We start from the raw sequence: 14,024 nt of genomic DNA, 5'->3' as shown, positions 1-14,024 counted from the left end.
CAAAACTGGCCCGTTTATCCAGGGATAATTGATTCAGAAGCCTTAAGGTTTAAATAGATTGTTATTGACATGGGTTAGAGAGCCTCAAGTCCCTGAGGCAGTCAGGTCATGGTGTCAGTTTCCCATGGATTTCTCTTACCCTTTGCACAGTCCACAGCAGTCTGACTCCACACTCCCTGAGTGTTCTGCCCCGCAGCAGAGGGGAGATGGAAATGGAAATGGCAGAGATAGTTATTGTAAGTAATAACCATACTTCTATGGTTATTGTACTGCAATTAACACTAAGAAGTTAGCTGTGAAACACAGCTAAAAAGGTTGTTTTGTGTTGAAATCTTTCTCGCCCCAAGAATAAAACTTTTGACCTATTGCACCAAATGTTCTCATTATTACCTGTGCTTGATTTTTGATTATCACAATTTAGAAGCAAATAATAATTTGTATTATATTCTCTCTCTATAATATATACAGTATATATAATAATAATCCTTTTTTGGTATAGCACCGTATCACATCTTCCAGACGTCTCAAAGCGCTTCACAGAGCATACAGTACTGTAAAGTGAATTGACTATATTTTGTGAGCGAAACGTGACAGGCAATGTGTATATATATATCTTTATTATATACATATACGTCTCATATATATAATATGTGATCAGTGTAAGTCCTTTTGTGTATTGCTGCTTTCTATTCTTTCAGACATAGTGAATCAGCTGGACAATTTGATAGACGATTCATTATTGATGGTGATAACTAGAAAAGATTACAGTGAATGACTTTCTGGGTGGGGAGAAAGTGAGACTCTCTTTGCGAGCGACACAAGGCCAATTTATTTCCAGTTTTATTATGGCTGTTTGGCTAAGCTGTTCCGCTGTATACAAAGTCAGCAAGTGATCAGTTTAAAGCTCAATCCATTTATAATAATAATCCTTGATTTTGATATATCAGGTCTTCGAGACGTCTCAAAGCGCTTCACAGAATATACTGTAAAGTGAATTGACTGTATATTTTGTGGGCAAAATGCAGCAGCCAATTGCGCTCAGCATGGATTAAGTGACCAAATTATTATTTTTTTAAAAAAACTTGAAGGGATTATTACCCCTGGAAAGTGATCCGCCAATCTACTAACAACCAGGTTCCTACTGACTGCTGTTAAACAGAGGCGTGTAGAGTAAGGAAACTTACCCAATGTTTCGTTCTGCCTGGGAATCAAACCTGGATCCTCTTGTTTGCGAGGCGAGTGCTTTAATTATAAAGCTGCAGGACTCCATACATTGCTTGAGAGAAAGTGTTTATTATTAAACAAATTTAATTGCTGACTTGCATATTACTGCTTAATTCTCTCCCCATTAAATGCTTGCAGGCTGGCTGAATTTGTCCTCCCTATTGGTTTATTCCACAGCTGCCCTTTCAGTGATGGCTCTGTTAGCATCTGACAGTCTTCTCTGGCTGTGTTCAACTTGCTAACTCCTCTTATTACCCATCCCCTCCAACCCCCCGTGTCTGTCAAATGTAATTTGTGAAGTAAGGGTTAAATCTTTGCATTGAATTTTGTATTAATCCCTTCAAAGCCTTCTACGAACTTGCTCCTTCTTACCTCTGTGAACTGCTAACCCCATATCAACCTGTCCGTGCCCTCCACCCAGCGGCTTGCTCCATCTCCCCCGCCCGACCCGCCCCACCATCGGCGGTCAGGCCTTCAGCCTCTATGCCCTCACCCTTCGGAGCCCACAACCCCTTTGCGTCACTCCCTCACTTGCCTCCTTCAAGGCACGATTCAAGACCCTCCACTTTGACCACGCCTTCGGCCACCCTCTTACCCCTTACCCTCCCTGTCCACCACCCCTCTTGTTCCTAATCCTCTGCTCGGGTCCAAATATCTGACTGTCCTGCGCCTTGGAACGTCCTCCTGGGGTGGAAAGGCGCTGATGTTGGTTTAAAGATGCTATTGAAGTAAAAATGTAAATGTATATTTTCTGTGCAACGTTTCTTCATTCACAGGAAGTGGGGAGGTGACCATAAGCTCGAACAAAAAGGAAGGCCTTTGGGGGGGATTTGAAAATGGGGAGGGAGGAGGCAAGACGGAGGGATTGAGGTAGAGGTGTTTTAGAGTTTTGGGGCATAGTGGTTGAAAGCACGGCCACCGATGGTGAAGCGGGGGTGGATGAGTGACAAACAGGAGGCCGGAGCCAGCCGAGCGGAGGCATTGGGTTGTGGGGTGGGGGGAGTAAGCTGATCGGTGAGGTAGGGAGGTGCAATAGCACATCTTAAGTATGACTGGGGCAGATTAGTGACCATCTGTTTGTGGAGACTGAGCTGTGCTCATTAAACCGAAGGGGACAGTTGGCGCAAGTCATGTTATTAAACAGACGACCTATCTATGAGAAAAATGAGCTGCCCATGAGAACTTTAATGCAAGGTGTGTGTAAGTGTGTGTTTTACTGCAATGGATCCTTAGGCATCAGTTTGCAGCATAACAAAACAACAAAGTGATGATACATAGTCCCAGGCACCCGTCTCACTACCGTGGGTGACCTCCAGTGGCGAAAATCCAGCACAGCATAAGCTGCTGCGTCTGTCAACTGAAGGAAGACAACAATACAACAACAATAATAATAATCCTTACGTTTGATTATTTGATAGCACCTTATCACGTCTTCGAGATGTACCGAAGTGCTTCACAGGATATACGGTAGAATGAAATGACTGTATATTTTGTGGGCGAAACCCAAAGGGAACTGAGATGTGTGAACCATTTAACGCTTCCTTGTTGAGCGGGAAAAATGTTACGCAGCTCGTTAGTGTTAGTTTGCAATTTACAACGGACACCGTTGAAACCACTACGCTCTAGAACTCTCCCCTCAACCCCTCCGCATGACCCCTTCTCCCCACTTTCAAATTCCGTCTTAAGGCCTTCCTTTTTGATCGTGCTTACGGTCACCTCCCACTCCCTCTTGTTCGTTGTCAGACTCTGCCACCGTCAAGTGCTCCGGGACCCTACCCCACTTGAAGGGCGCTATATAAATTTAAGTTGTAGTTGTTGAAACGAAGAGACTTCTTTTTTACCCAGAGAGTTGTTATGGTCTGCAATGCATGGCCTGAAAGGGTGGTGGAAGCAGATTCGATAAGTAGCTTTCAAAGGGAATTGAATAGGTACTTGAAAGGGAAAAATGTTCAGGGCTATAGGGTAAGAGTGGGGAGTGGGACTAGTTGGTAGTTCTTTCAAAGAGCCGGTACAGGCACGATGGGCCAAATGGTCTCCTTCTGTGCTGTAGGATTCTATGACAGTAGTTACAGAACTACCCTCCCCCCAGTTCAGATGCACATTATACTTGGCCACTTGTTGAGTTCCTTGATCTATTTTTTATGTCTAAATTTGTGTTCCATTGGGGGTATTTGCCCAGATTTCTACTGCCACCATTCGACCGCTCCTTCGGATACGCTCCTACCTCCTACCCTCCTTGCCCTCCACCCCTCCGGATCCCAAACCAGAGCTCGGGTTCAAATCCCTGATTCTATAGCGCCTCCTAATGTGAGAGGCACTGTGTAAATGTCAATTGTTGTTGGAGAGAACATGGAAAATAAACGTATTCTTTCTCTTTGCTTAGCCTCGTGCGGAGCCAATTCCAATCTGTGGGTTTTGCCTGGGAACGAAGGAACAGAACCGGGAAAAGAAACGGGAAGAGCTGATATCGTGCGCAGACTGTGGTAACAGTGGTACGTACACGCACCTCATTAGTTCCAGTGATCTTATCTCTCTTAAATAAATCAGTGTTGTTGCAGAAAATGCTCTGGAAATATAAAAGCAGTTGTGTTTCTGTACAAGAATTGTTCAAAGGCAGAATCGCTCTCCCTCTGTCGACTTGCTTGCTTTCAAAATTCTTCTTGGGTGGTCCCAACCTTTTGGTTGCTGAGGGCCGGGTGCCCTATTTGAGAAATGTCAGCAGGCCGCATAAGCAGGATTTTTAGGTTTCCCTTCCAGAAACATAACAACAATCACGGGTTATGGAGGGGAACGGGTGGGGCAGGTGAAATGGAGGGGGGAGGGGGGGAGGGGCCAGATGCCACCCTGTTAGTTTATCGACTACGCTTTCGGTCAATGTCCGCAGGACCCCCTCCTCCCTGATTTGGTGACCGCACCATCCCTGTAAAGTGCTTTATGAGGCTTTTCTACATGAAAGATAGTTATCAAAAGAACCAGAGAGGGGAGGTGAGGAGAAATGTTTTCACACAGCGAGTTGTTCGAATCTAGAATGCATTGCCTGAAAGGAGGGATGGTGAAAGCCAATTCGATAACAACTTTTAAGAGAGAAGAAGATAATGATTTGTGGAGGACAAGTTTGCAGGGCTATGAGGAGAGCGCTGGGGAGCGGGATTGATTTGGATAGCTCTTTCACGATGGCCCAAATGGCCTCCTTCTGTGCTGAATAATCTACAATTCTATTCTATGATAACTGCATTGAGTAGTGCAAATGGCTGTTGAAGTTTGTGAGGAGAGAAAGCTTCCATTTCACGCATAGACAGAGTCTGCATTTAGTTGAAAGTCTCAGCATTTAAGTACACTGCTTAAACCTAACTTTAAAATAACCATAACAGGACGGACACTTATGTTATTGAAATTCAAGCACGAATGTTGTGGAGCATTTTCTCCCGAATTCCTCCCAAATGAATTCAAATATTCATAGCAAATGATTTATTATGTTATGTTGTTATACATATAAATAAGGATTATTATTTTATTATTATCAATAAATAGAAAAATAGATTTACAAAAAAAAAGGTGCTTCTGACGCCATGTATTTTAGTTTGTCACGGTAGAACACTGAGAGTTGTTCTCATCCAGTGACATGAGCACCGGCACAAAATTGGAAAGATCAAGGGAATGGAGATTAGAGTCGAGAGTTCCTCTGTGTGTGTGTGGGTGTGTGTGTGGTGGGGAGGAGCGACTAAAACCAGCAGACATTATAGGTCAAATGACCTTTTTTTGTTTGTTGCGTGTTTGATTATGTGTGTAACATAGTCTGTGAGGCTGAAGTGCCACCTCTGCTGTGTACCCAGGTCACCCCTCCTGTTTGAAATTCTCGCCAGAACTCACTGCTCGCGTGAAGGCCTTGCGGTGGCAGTGTATTGAATGCAAGACGTGCAGCACCTGCTGGGACCAGGGCAAGAATGCTGTAAGTCACACTCTCACCTTGTACTAGAAACCTGCATTACCGTCTATTAACACCTACCTACGATCGATGCTAGGCATATTGGTGGAATCCCGCAGGGTAGTGGTTAGAGCGCCCACCTCGCAAGCGAGAACCCGGGTTTGATTCACCCCTCAAACGTCTATTCTCTAAGAACAATCGCAGCCTCTTCAGTATCAGCACATAATTGAAGTCCCTCATCCCCAAACCTATTTGAATAAAGTATATTTACCACCAAGTCATTGCCATTTAATGCAGTGCAAGCCACTGACCGTGGTTCCTTATTACAAACCGGACCTGTGACTTAGTCCCAAGCGAGACGACCTGGATTTGATTCCCAGGCAGGGCAAAACCATAGGCCAGTTTCCTTACTCCATACACAGGCCTCTGTTTACCTAGCAGTAAGTAGGAACCCGGTTGTTAGTCGATTGGCAGATCGTATTTTCATGGGTAATAATACCTGTCAAAAATAAATGAATAAATAAATAATAATTTGGTCACTCAATCCATGACTGTTTGTGGGACCTTGTTATGCACAATTGTCTGCTGTGTTTTGCCCACAAAATATACAGTCAATACACTTTACGATATTCTGTGAAGCACTTTGAGACGTAATAGGCGCTATATCAAACACAATTAATATTATTATTGATACCAGTGGAGTATAACCTATTCATTGGGATTCTCGGTGCTTCTTCAGTTTTAAATAAAATCCATCAGTCCTCATTTTAATAGATTGGTGTCTGGAGAAAAGCCCTCCACAAAACAAAGTGCTAATTCATCAGAGTCTTATTTGTTGGCAGTAGATGTACTTTCTTAACCTACAATGCCAGCACGCCTAGAAAGTACATAATAAATACTATCTCCCCTCACAAAGAGCAACAGAGCAGGGTGTCCCCAATTCCCAGAGAGCTGTAACTGCTTGGATCTGTGAGCTGAAGTGCATTGCAAGGCAGAAGATCATCAGTGAGTGTTATCTGGTCACAGTGAAATGGACAGCCAGCCTGTAGGCACCATGGAAATGTCACCATGTTCGAATACACTCATGATGATGAAGAGAAGTGATTGGTATCACTTGTAGTTCTTGTAGTTTAGTGGTTACAGCACTCGCTTCACACGCGAGACCTGGGTTTGATTCCCAGCAGGGCGAAATGTTGGGCAAGTTTCCTTACTCCACACCCTTCTGTTTACCTAGTAGTAAAAGCAGGAACCCGGTTATTAGTCAATTGGCAGCTCGCTTTTCTGGGAATAATAATTCCTTTAAAAAAAAAATAATAATTTGGTCACTCGACTGTTTGTGGGACGCTGCTGTGGGTAATTGGCTGCCGTGTTTTGCCCAAAAGATACACAGTCAATTCCCTTAACAGTATATTCTGTGAAGCGTTTTGAAAACGTGATCAGGCGCTGTATCAAGTGCAAAGATTATTATTATTACAACAGCAACCAAGTGGTGTCGCTATCGATCCTGAGCAAATGTGTGCGATTGATGACCAGGAATTGCAAAACCAAAAGCCCCATTTACCATCTTAGCAGGGCTTATGTTCTGACAACATTTTAACAACAACTTGCATTTATATAGCGCCCTTCATGGAGGGTAGCGTCCCAGAGCTCTTGTTCAGTAGTGGAGTCTGATCCCAAATCGAGGAGAGGGAGGGGGTAGGTGACCGTAAGCACAATCAACACCTAAAGTTTTTAGGCGGGATTTGAAAGTGGGGAGGGAGGGGGCAAGGCGAAGGGATTGAGGGAGTGAGTTCCAGAGTTTCGGGGCGTAGTGGCTGAAGACACGGCCACTGATGGTGGAGCGGAGGGGATGAGGAACAGAAGGCCGCAGCTAGTCGAGCGGAGCCAGCATGTGGTGGAGAGGTAGGGAGGCATGAGGGCTTGAAGGGATTTGAAAACAAGTGAGAAGATCATGAAATTGATTCATTCGATGATTCATTTTAAAAAAGGAAGATAGAAACATTCAGCCCATCAACTCTTCAGCTAAGTTGCTAGCATTTCCCACGCGTTTAAGTGTCCACATTGTACTTTGGTGGTTGGTATAAATTATTCAAGATTGGCAACGTGCGAGGTTAATCTAATTAAATCTTGGTTTTATGTTCTCACAACCATCATAAAACAAGTTTTGTTTTTATTTGCTGCTGATGTCACTTGAGCTTAACAAAATAATTGACTTCCGGCCACTTATTTATCAGAATGATTTTCTTCCCTTGACTCTGGTTCATGAAGGCAGTGGCTCACTGTGGCAGCAGGACAGTTCTCTCAAGCCATTTGTGGTGTGAAAGCACGGACTGGACCTATAGGCTGGCCATCTGCCTACAGAGTCAATTCAGTGGCTCTTGTCTTGCATTGATATCACTTGAGCTGCCAAAATAATTGACATATCTCTTCCAGCCCACAAACAGTCCAGCGGCTTTGAGACAAAACGTGGAGTCCCTGAAGCTCAGTGGTTCAGCACTTGCCTTGTTAGCTAGAGACCTGGGTTCGATTCCCGGGCAGGGTGAAACGTTGGGCAAGTTTTCTTACTCCACACACTTTTTATCTAGAAGTAAGTAGGAACCTGGTTGGTAGTTGACTGGCGGATCACTTTTCCGGGGTTGGTAATCCCTTAAAATAATAATAATATTAATTCGGTCACTCAACCCACAGCTGTTCGTGGAACACTGCTGTGTGCAAATGGCTGCCACGTTTTGCCCATATTATATGCAGTCAATTCACTTTACAGTATACTCTGTGAAGCGCTTTGAGGCACATCGAAGACCTGATAAGGCGCTGTATCAAATGCAAGGATTTGATAATAAAGGATTTATTTATAAAGGCAGATGTGAGGGAGACGAGAGGGGGCAAGTGGCTATGGAAACTGAGAGGCGTCGGAGAAGGAGGGCAGGGCGGGTGAGTGTGACCGGGAGCTGATTCGAGACCGAGTCGAGAGGTAACCAGGAGCAGCAGCAGTGGGGCAAATCAGTCACTGTCCTCCACAACTCCTTCTCCGCCAGTTTCAATGCTCTTATCCCCCTCACTTCCTGAACCACCTCCTTCTCAGGTAATTCACCCTGGTACACCAGCGACCTCCGCTCCCTCAAGAGACGCACCTGACTCAAATCTATTTTAACAGTACATCGGCAAATCTGGCTGGACCTCATCAAAACTTATCGTTCCATTCTCATCTCTGCTGAATAGTCCTTCTACAAGATAATCTTGGAGGCCAAGGACAATCCCAGGGTCCTCTTCTCCATCACCAACCAGCTCCTTCGCCCACCCTCTCACACCTCATCCATCCTCTCCTCCAACTCCAGCTGCGAGGAGATGCTGGACTTCCATGAAAACAAAATTGAGGGGATCCACTCAGCCCCTCTACCTCAAGCCCATCTCTTCCTCACACTCTTGGAACCCATCTCTCATTCCTCTCTCACCACCACTATAACCCACATGAAACTCACCACCTACTCTTCTGACCGCATCCCTACCTCTGTCCTTACCTCCTAGCTCCACTTCCTTGCCCCTCTTCTCACAGACATTATAAACCTCTCCCTGTCCACTGGGACCGTTCCCACCCCTTTCAAAACAGCTCTGCCTTCCCCCACCCTTAAAATACCTTCCCTGGACCCATCAACTACCCACTCCTCTCCAACCTCTCTTTTATTTTCAAGGTCCTTCAATGTGTAGTTGCGTCCCAGCATTGCTACTTCCTTTCCCGCCACTCCCTATATACGAATCCCTCCAATCAGGTTTCCGTGAACACAGCACAGAAACTGCCTTGGCCAAAGTGACAAGTGACATTCTGTCCATCTGTGACCAGTCCTTGTCCTCCTCGACCTCTCTGCTGCCTTTGATAGAGTTGACCACTCTATCCTCCTCCACTCTTCTCTCACCTCAACCTTCATTCATGGTTCTGTGTTAAATGGTTCAGATTCAGGGAACCTGAAACCCTTCTCTTTGACCATGCCTTCGGCTCCCCTCTCTGCCCTCCACCCTCTTTGATTCCCCCAGCCCCCCCACCCCTGACTGTCCAGCGCCTTGGGATGTCCTTCTGACGTGAATGGCACTTTACAAATTTAATTTTGTACTGCTCCCTCTTGGTGACATCATCTGCAGACATGGGGTCAACTTCCACATGTTTGCGGATGACACCCAACTCTATCTGTGGACTCCAGAACCCACTGCTGTCCTGACAGAATATCTGTCAGACATCAAATTCTGGATGAGAGCTAACTTTCTACAAGACGGAGACTCTCCTGATTGGCTCTCGTCAGCACCTCCTCACCTCAGACACCGACAGCATTACTATCCATGGTTGCACACTCCACCTTGCTAAGCCAGTCCGGAACCTTGGCGTCTTGCTTGACCCTCAACTGTCCTTTCTACCCCACATCTGTGCCATGACCTGCTCTGCCTTCCCCCACCTCTGCAACATCACCCGACTCTGCCGCTGCCTCACCCCTCAGGCCGCCGAATCCCTCATTCGCATGGTCATTACATCTAGGCTCAACTGCGGAAGCTCCCTGCTTGTCAGCCTTCCCATCTCTTCCCTCCACAAGCTGCAGATCATCCAGAACTCTGCAGCTTGTGTCCTCTCCCGCACCAGGCCCTGTGACCTCATCACCCCCACCCTCGGCCAGCTCCACTGGCTCCCCATCCCCAGAGCATAGAATTCAAAATCCTTGTCATCCTCTTCAAGGCCCTCCAAGGCCTTGCCCCTCTCTACTTCAGCATCTCCCACCCATGTTTGGAACCCCACCTTCATTTCCCTCGCGCCGCTGCCCCCCCACCCCCCCTCCTGCCCTGCCTCCTTCAAGGCACATCTCAAGACGCTCATCTTTGACCGTATCTTTAGCTGCCCTCCTACGCTTCCTACTCTCCATGCTCCCTTACCCCAACCCACCCCCCCTCCCCCGCTGATGGGGCCAGCTCCCTGACTGTTCAGCGCCCTGGGACGTCCTCCCGACATGAGAGGCGCGACACAAATATCATTCTGTATGTATTGTATTTATTACAGTATTTATTATTACATGTCATCACAAACATGTTGGTATCTCAATGAGCAGCTTTCAGAGGAGAAAAGAAAATATTGGAATCATTCATTCTCCTGAGTGCTGAGCAATTAGAGCTGTCATTTATTCTGTTTGTAACAACTCCACGCCTGTAGACAGTAACTGTATATTTACTATTTCATTGTAAAATATCCAGGAGCAATGGGAAGCTGTCAATTTAGGTTATGAGGAGCTCCTCAGAGTTATTTTAAAGCACTTACATTTTATTATAGTGATTTTGCAGCATTTTCTGTTCATTTATAGTGATTATAGTAATAATAATCCATGTAGCACCTTATCACATCTTCGAGCTGCTTCAAAGCGTGTCATGGAATATATTGTTAAAGTGAAATGACTGTATATTTTGTGGGCGAAACACAGCAGCCAATTGCGCACAGCGACATCCCACAAACAGTCGGGGATTGAGCAACCAAATTATTCTTTTTTTTTAAATGTTATTGTTACAAATGTAAAATACTTTGTCACTGGACTTTTGGAAAATCGATCTGCGCAGAACACGCAGACTGGTAAATTGGGAATATGATTTAAATCAAAATGGATACCCCTAGTCAGTGTATTGGAGCGGTTGTGGGCTGTGAGGTGTACTGTGTGACAGGAGAGTAAAAGCTGAATGATCAGCTTTGAACTCTGGTGAAGTAAGTGAGCCATTGAGCTCACAGCTCTGTGCTCCCGCTCTTAATTATCAGCGTTCTCAAGGGTAATGGTTTTACCCTGAGGGAAATACACCAGAGTCAGAAATAGAACAAGATGTAGAATATTGGGTATCTACCAGAAGCTAATAAGGCAGAAATTCACTCCGTGGGTTCGGATGACAGGATAAAGCAGCAGTGAAGCTCCTTCTAGATCAAATTATATAATTTTTCTCTCTTCATATACAATTTTTTTATATACAATACATTAACTGAAGACCATGCAAATTTTGTCACTTTAAAAACGTCTTTGAAGACTCAAAGGCAATTGTGATGGGATTCTGTATAGAACAATGTTGTGGTTCACAGGCTGCTATAGTGATTTTATCTTAAAGTTGAGACTAGAGGGATTGAGAGCACAACAATAATAATAAAAACAATAATTCTTACATTGGGTTTTGCACCTTATCACGTCAATCGAGGCATTACAAAGCGCTTCAAAGAATATGCTGTAAAGTGAATTGACTATATTTTGTGGGCGAAACACGGCAGCCAATTACGCACAGCAGTGGCCCACAAACCGTCGCAGATTGAGTGCCCTTTTTTTTCTTTGATAGATTTTTACCCCCGGAAAAGCGATCTGCCAATCGACTAACAGTCAGGTTCCTACTTACTGCTGGTAAACAGAGGTGTTTAGTCCCTTAAACCCTAAACAGCCACTAAACTTGCTGATCATTACCCATGAAATGCTATGAGATGCCATGAAAATTTAGTCCTTGTTTCTGCATTGAACTGATAAATCAATTAATGCAAATACAATCTGTGGTTTGATTTCATATTGTGAATGTGGTCTAACATCTCAGTGTCTATTTGGAGTTCTTGAAATGAGCCATTATCTAAATAATAATAACAATAATCCTTGCATTTGATATAGCATCTTATCAAGTCTTCGAGACGTCTCAAAGCGTTTTACAGAATAGGCTGACATGTGAATTGACTGTATATTTTGTGGGAGAAACGCGGCAGCCAATTGCGCACAACAGTGTCCCACAAACAGTCGTGGATTTTTAAAAAAAAAAAAAAATTTTTTTTTTTGTGAGATTAAATACCCTCAGAAAAGCGATCTTGCTAATCGACTAACAACCGGGTTCCAACTTACTGCTAGGTAAACAAAGCCGTGTGGAGTAAGGAATCACATCACAACATTTCGTCCTGCCCAGGAATTGAACCTAGGATCTCTTGCTTGCTTACACGTGCCTATGGGCTGTTTATTGCAGCCAAACACAAGTTTCAAAGATCTTTCGTTGGCTCCATCTTTTAAAAGGGAATAGGATAGATATTTGAAAAGGAAAAGCATTCAGAGCAGAAGAGTGGGAATAGTCGGTAGCTCTTTCAAAGAGCCATCACAGGCACGATGGGTCAAATGGCCACCTTCTGCGCTATATGATTCTGTGAAGATCGTGCACCTGTTCCATACTGAGCAATGACTGTTACGAACTTACAAGATCGACTTCAAGATCCTCACACTCGTGTTCAAATCCCTTCGCTCCCTGGCACCTCCCTACCTACCTCTCCGACCTCCTCACTCCCCAATCCACCACGGGGCCTCCATTCGACTGGCACCAGCCTCCTGCTCGTCCCTTGGGCTCTCTGCAGCATTCAGCCACTAGGCTACAAAACTCTCCCTCAATCCCTCCGCCTCGCCCCCTCCCCCCTCCCCTTTTCAAGTCTCGCCTGAAAATCTTCCTTTTCGACTGTGCTTACGGCCACCTCCCCCCACTCCCACCGGCTCGGAATCAAGCTCCGCCACTGTTAAGAGCTCTGAGACGCTGCCTTGAGTGGAGGGCGCAATATAAGTGGAAGTTGTTGTTTGTTCTTTAAATGCCATTATTTCATTTGTGATTTCCTTCTCTTGAAGGACAACATGCTGTTCTGCGATTCTTGTGATCGGGGATTCCACATGGAGTGCTGTGACCCACCCCTCACCAGGATGCCGAAAGGTAAGCCTTCAGCACAATCCTGCTGCAGTGCATATAGAACTCTCCGTTCCCTTCGCTCAGCGGGCTCCGGCCTGCTCCATGTCCCCTCGCCTCGCCGTCCTCACCATCTGCTGTCAGGCTTTCAGCCTCTCTGGAACTTCATCCCGTGGTCCCTTCTCCTCGCCTCCTCCCTCTATCGTCTCTTTCAAGGCCCGTCTCAAGATCCTCCTCTTCGACCGCGCTTTCGGTCACCCTCCTACTCCCCGCCCTCAACCCCCTGATCCCAACCCCCAGCTCGGGTCCAAATCCCTGACTGTCCAGCGCCTTGGGATGTCCTCCTGACGTGAAAGGCGCTGTGTAAACCTAGTTATTCTTGTTGTTGCATTGAGGAAAATCGCATACCTTGCTTTGCTTTTGGAAGAAATGAGTCTCAGAATCACGGCAGCAACAGCTTGCATTTATATAGTGCCCCTCACGCAGGGTAGCACCCCAGAGCGCTTCCCATCAGCCAGAGAGAGACTCACCATAAGTCCACAAGGCTGTGCTTATAATTCACCTTGCAGACCAGACCATAAGGTTAAGAATGGCAGCAGGGATATGGTGCAAGGTGACCGACCGAATAGATGGACTGGGAGGCAGGAAAGTCACATTTGCTGACATTCCATTTATTTTTCTCCTAAAGTAGTGAGTGAGTTTTGAACAAAAGATTGGACCCGTGTGATTTCTGTGACAGATACAGCAAATATAACTCTCGTATTGAAGGAGTAGAGAGTGTTTTATTTCCTCCCACTGTTGATCCAGTCTCTTGCAGTAATGCAAGTCCTTACTTTCACCTTGAAGATCATTTCAGACAAATTAGACACAGGGTCGAACAACAGTGTAAAACAGCTGTTCTCATCGTCTGCAGAGCCAAAGGGTGGCATAACTTAATTGTTGATCGTCTCTTTCTGTTACGAATTGACCGCTACGTTGTGTCTTGTAGGACATTTCCACGATAATTTAAGGTGCCCTCAGCCTGTACGCAATTAATTTATATGACCTTCTCCTTCTTGCTGTATCCATCGTCCCGGTTGCAATGTAAGATTTTTCTCTCTGCACCTCTGGCACATCCCTGAGGTTGAGTTTGATGAATGTGTTGTAAATACGGCTGCTGGTGAGTCCATTAGAGGAGATGCAC

The 14,024-nt window shown here is 45.4% G+C and overlaps 1 protein-coding gene across 1 annotated transcript in view; it reads left to right on the top strand.

The window, feature by feature from the left end:
* Window positions 1-14,024, top strand: part of kat6a (K(lysine) acetyltransferase 6A) — a 112,056-nt gene that overhangs the window by 36,559 nt on the left and 61,473 nt on the right. The window contains exons 3-5 of the mRNA XM_042344563.1: window positions 3,608-3,716; window positions 5,058-5,173; window positions 12,787-12,868. Of these exons, the coding sequence (XP_042200497.1) occupies window positions 3,608-3,716; window positions 5,058-5,173; window positions 12,787-12,868 (307 nt within the window). The remainder of the gene's footprint in view (window positions 1-3,607; window positions 3,717-5,057; window positions 5,174-12,786; window positions 12,869-14,024) is intronic.

The sequence above is a fragment of the Callorhinchus milii genome, unplaced genomic scaffold, assembly GCF_018977255.1.
Source record: "Callorhinchus milii isolate IMCB2004 unplaced genomic scaffold, IMCB_Cmil_1.0 Scaffold28, whole genome shotgun sequence".
NCBI lineage: Eukaryota > Metazoa > Chordata > Chondrichthyes > Chimaeriformes > Callorhinchidae > Callorhinchus > Callorhinchus milii.
Note: the sequence above shows the minus strand (reverse complement) of the source record. Positions and strands in the feature narration are given on the sequence as shown.